Source organism: Elephantulus edwardii, unplaced genomic scaffold (assembly GCF_000299155.1).
Source record: "Elephantulus edwardii isolate Elephantulus edwardi_28Jun2011 unplaced genomic scaffold, EleEdw1.0 scaffold00345, whole genome shotgun sequence".
Lineage (NCBI taxonomy): Eukaryota > Metazoa > Chordata > Mammalia > Macroscelidea > Macroscelididae > Elephantulus > Elephantulus edwardii.
The window spans coordinates 1170760-1175784 of NW_006400095.1; the positions used below are offsets into that span (position 1 = coordinate 1170760).

The 5025-nt window shown below is 39.8% G+C and overlaps 1 protein-coding gene across 2 annotated transcripts in view; it reads left to right on the top strand.

The window, feature by feature from the left end:
- CADPS2 (Ca++-dependent secretion activator 2) overlaps nt 1-5025 on the top strand; it is a 637557-nt gene that overhangs the window by 423840 nt on the left and 208692 nt on the right. For both annotated transcript variants that reach the window (XM_006901794.1, XM_006901793.1), the window contains exon 10: nt 3102-3210. In XM_006901794.1, the coding sequence (XP_006901856.1) occupies nt 3102-3210 (109 nt within the window). The remainder of the gene's footprint in view (nt 1-3101; nt 3211-5025) is intronic.

The window sequence follows — 5025 nt, forward strand, 5'->3', positions numbered from 1 at the left end:
ACAGAGCGGAGTTTAGGGCTGTTGTACATAGGGTCGCTATGAGTCGCAAGCGACTCGACGGCACATAACAACAACAACAACAACCCACCCATTGGCTTGTGCAACCCTATGTTTAACACCCTATCCCCCCATCCTCACCTCTATATGTCCACCCTCCCCCCCTGGATCCTTAGGATCCAACTTGGACCCTCAAATTCATTCTACAATAATGGTTTTTATACAATATTTGTCCTTGTGGGACTGAATTAGTTCACTCAGCCTAATGCTCTCCAGTCCCTCCCAAGTTAGATAATAATTTACAAAACGACTTCTCCTGTGTGCTGCATAGTATTCCATTGTATGAATGTACCACAACTTCTCAATCCATTCGTTTGTGGTTGGACATCTGGGCTGTTCCCGTGTTCTTGCCATGGTGAATAATGCTCCTATGAACATTGGTCTACAGGTTTCCATTTGAGCCTCAGTTCTCATTTTCTTGTGGTATATTCCAAGCAATGGAATAGCTGGGTCATATGGAATTTTTGTGTTCAGCTTTTTGAGGAAGTACCAAACTGCCTTCCAGAGTGGTTATACCGTTTTACAATCTCATCAACAATGTAAAGTAGTTCCTATCTCAGCGCATCTTTTCCAACATTTATTACTTGCTGTCCTGTTAAACTTTGCCACTGCTCTTGGAGTGAGACAGTATCTCATTGTGGTTTTGATGTGCAGCTCCCTTATTGCCAGTGATTTGGAGCATTACTTCATGTGTCTGTCGGCCATTTGAAGATCTTCCTCTGTGAAAATCCTTTCCATGTCATTTGCTCATTTTGTAATTGGGTTATCAGACTTTTTCTTGTGGAGGCCCAGGAGTATTCGGTAAACTTTTGTTATGAGACTCTTGCCTGAGATGGTATTGCCAAATGTTTGTTCCCAGTCAGTAGGTTTTCTTTTTACCCTGTGGGAAAAAGTTTTTGATGAACACAGGAAGAGGATAAAATTGATGAATGGGACCTTCTAAAGATTAAATTTTGTGTGTTTTTAATTCTGTTTGCTAAATGAGAGGAGGAATCAGTGGCAAATTGTGTCTTTTGATGATTTCTGTATGGATTGGCCTATATACACCCTGTGCTGATAGATTTCTTGGAAGAAAGCCACCCCCCCCCCAATCTAACACTAAAGCAATCATTCAGTCTTAAGGTATACCTAATCCAGCCCATGGTTATTTGTAATTGTTTCTATTCATGTGAAACTTGAACAGTAAATAACTAAGACCAAGGAAGAATGAATGCCTTGAATTGCATGATGATGCAGTGTTGAATACCTCTTTGTTGCCAAAAGAACAAACACGTCTATCTTGGTGGAAGAGACCCTGGTGCTCCTTAGAGTCAAGGCTAGGAGACCTCATCTCACATACTTTGGGCATGTTTTCAGCGGCTCCAGTCCTTAGAAAAAAGACATCATGGAGGGGGGTGGATATAAAAGGTCTTTGGAAGACAGGAAGACCATCAGGGAGATTAATTGACAACAGTAACTACAACAGGGAGCTGAGAATGAGAGTGTGAGGATGGTACAGGATAGAACACCATTTTGATCTGTTACCTTGACCTTGTCACAAGGTCACTCTGAGTCATAGTAGACTCAGTGACACCTGAAACAACTACAGCAACTGAAAGTTGCTTGAAGCCAAGAAGTAGGAGGTGAAAGGCTTCAATGACCAGAGATGGTGAGCGAACCGCCAGCAGGATCCAGAGATTGGTGTACGTGTCTGCAGACTCCAGCATTGCAGTGGGCGTGAAGCACTGCCTTTGTCACTGCAGAGAAAATCCTTCTCAGTAGCGGAGCATGTGTGTCTTTGTCTGAATTACCGCAGTGGCACTCTCTGCACTTACACCATCACCTCCAGCCTCTCTTTGGGTCTGAAGTATAAAGAGTAGATGTGGAAATCGATGCTGAAATAAAACCAAGAGAAGAATGTTGAATGCTCAGTTTAATACTGGGCTTTCTAGGTTTACCTGATTAATTCCTATCCTTGATACATTCTGAACGTGAGTCCTTTGATGAATATGATTAGCCTTTTTCCTTCTTTACGGTGTCCTTCTAAGAAAGAGAATTCTTCCGAATATCATCTGTTGCATAAATGTTTCTCTTTGGGACTAGCTGTTTGTCTCTTTAAGAATTCTTTGCTTATTTAACTTATGTACTTATGTAGGTCTCAGGTTGTGTCACTTTTTTTGGAAAGAAAAATGGGATTATTCATATTGACTATTTTCTGTGCAATCCTGTGTTCTAGGATATTTTACAGTTTCTTTATGTATTACCACTCCAAAAGAAGCCCTGTCTGCTCCAGGGCACTTCTGAAACGCTATCAATCATGCCATGTGATCTTGCCACTGTTGTGCGTTCTTGACCTAACTGGGGCTTATAATAGGTACCTTCTCCCTTTGGCCATATAGATGGTCCAAGTATGTCCCTGTGGTGGCCCAAGCTGGGACAACCAGGGAGATGAGTGCAGAGATACTTACAACTATAGTTCTAACTCTGGGGAAAGCACCCCCATAACCCCTTAATGAAGCACATTCCAAAAAAGACGTAGAGTTGTAAAACTGCTAGCTTGGCGATGTTCAATCATTAACTCTCTAAACCATAGGCTACCTAGTCACTTTATGTGGATTTCGCTATGTGGACCAACAGATTCCCAAAGTTTACTGATTTTTTTTTACACTTTGACTTAAAGTCTAAAAATAAATGTTCTTTGAAATAAGGCTTCGTGATTCTGTAAGTTTGAGAATGCTACTTAATATTTGTTAGCGCATTAAAGACCCTAAGTAACTTGTCAATAAAAGAAATCTGTTTCTTTCATGAACCTAATGATTTCAAGATGTATTTTTATCACGAATATTCTTTTATTTTATATCTATTAATATCTCGTGCATCGTGGCCAGTGGTGCGTTACTTGAGAAATGCTGACCTCTACCATTGAGGGCCGCCTGTAACAAATTGACAAGTGAAAAGTCCTTTTCATGTCTGAAAAATACGTTTCGAAAGAATTTATATGGAACAAATGCTAAATTTTATAAAAGTTAGTATAACCAGCTACAATTTTTTTTTTCTCTGAGCAGGTTAGCCAGTACACATTTGCTATGTGCAGTTACAGAGAAAAAAAGTCCGAACCCCAGGAACTGATGCAGCTGGAAGGATACACTGTGAACTACACCGACCCTCAGCCAGGTACTTCTGAGCTCAGCCTCTCTCGCTCCCCCGGCCCAGCCCTACATACGTGTGTTTCTCATCAATACTCCACAGCTCTCCTACACCCCAGACCCTGCTCAGAAAGCACGATACGCGTTCAGCTTGTACCTTTTCACAAGCTGTTTCATTTTAACCATAATGCATGATTTCTGTTACTTTAGTATAAAGAAAATTCTTAGATTAAAGTACATTATCCTGTTAGCTATTGTATGCAATATATGCATTAATGTAATAGTCAATTGATATGAGATATAGCAGCAGAGTTTATGGACACTGCTTTCCTGGAAAGTGGAAAGTACAACAGACAGAAATGTGCAGAGAGATGGCACTGAGTTGTTGGGTGTTAGGTTGCACTCAAGAGCCTTGAGGTTGTTAAGTGTTTGTCTGCGAACGGAAAGGTTGATATTTCAAAACCACCCAGGTGACTGTGCAGAAGGAAAACCTAACTGCAGAAAATCCCATGGGCAAGGTCTGTCTGATCGGTCACTATGAGTTACAACTGTTTGAAGAACAATGACAATTTTCTTTCCCAAGAATATCTTCTTGTATTCTTCTCTATTTTCCATAATAATACTGGGTAGAGTACTAGCTATCAAAATAGTAATCGAATGAATCAATCAATCAATAAAATGCAGATGTGAATGAAATTAACATGAGGAGACAAAGGCATGTCACAGGAATGTCTGGCAGTCTACTTAGGAAGAGCCAGTCATCAAAGAGCCTACAGAGCACAGGTCAAGGCTGAAAAGCTGGCGTGGCCTCAGCTGGAATCCAGTCAATGACAGCTATGCTCACTCCTCACTTATCTTGTTATCTACCCAGCATTGTGCATTATGATCACAGGGAAAATCTCTTATCCAGCTCTTTAGTCCTTTAACAACATAATATGTTTAACAACAAATGCCAAGGTATGAGGTGAGAGTAGTGTTGTCTGTTTAGGTTCTGTATGAGCTTGGCTGGGCCAAGATTCTCAGGAATTTGGCAGTTACTCAGTGATGTTATGTCCTTCTCCACTTTGTAATCCAATGATCCTTCATTTTTCCATAATGCTGATTTCCACATGGCAACCTGATCTTTGGAACCTAAGCATTTTGATAAGTAAAGAATAGATGGCCTTTATTGAACTACTACCTGAATTGTTAAATCCAAGAACCAGTTCCTTTCACGGTACTTCCAACTCATGTAGTGACCCTGTAGAGCAAAGTAGAGTTAAAAATAGATTTTTCCAAATCTGTACAAAAGCAAACTCCCAGGTATTTCTTCCAATCAACTGCCAACCTTTCATTTAGTACCTGAGAGTTTAACCATTGTGCCTTTGGGGCTTCTTCGCTAAAAACTGAAGTTATAACAATAATATTGTTATGACAGGAGTCCAGAAAAGGTAGCATAGTGGAGTGAACTTGGGTGGAGGGATTGAATGACAATGAAAGAATTTTTTCTTTTACTTTCCAAAAAGAAAAGCTAATTGGGGGGCTGGGGGTACAGGGGTAGGCTGGGAGAAAAGTACAATAATGAATGAATAGAAATCCAAAGTCTCTGTAAACTTTCATGAAAATCATTTTAAAATATAAAAAAAAAAACCCTGAAGTCAGAGTATTAAGAGCTAGAAAGATAAACTCTGGGAATGTTCTTCTCTGCTGGTGGGACAGTAGTAAACTGGTTACATAACTACTTTGGAAAACCCTTTAGTATTGTTGCATAACATCCACATGCTTTTGTAGTCAATATTCTTTAAATTTCCTATTTATCCTATTTTTATGTACAGAAATTAAGAATTTCTTTTTATGTTTTAAT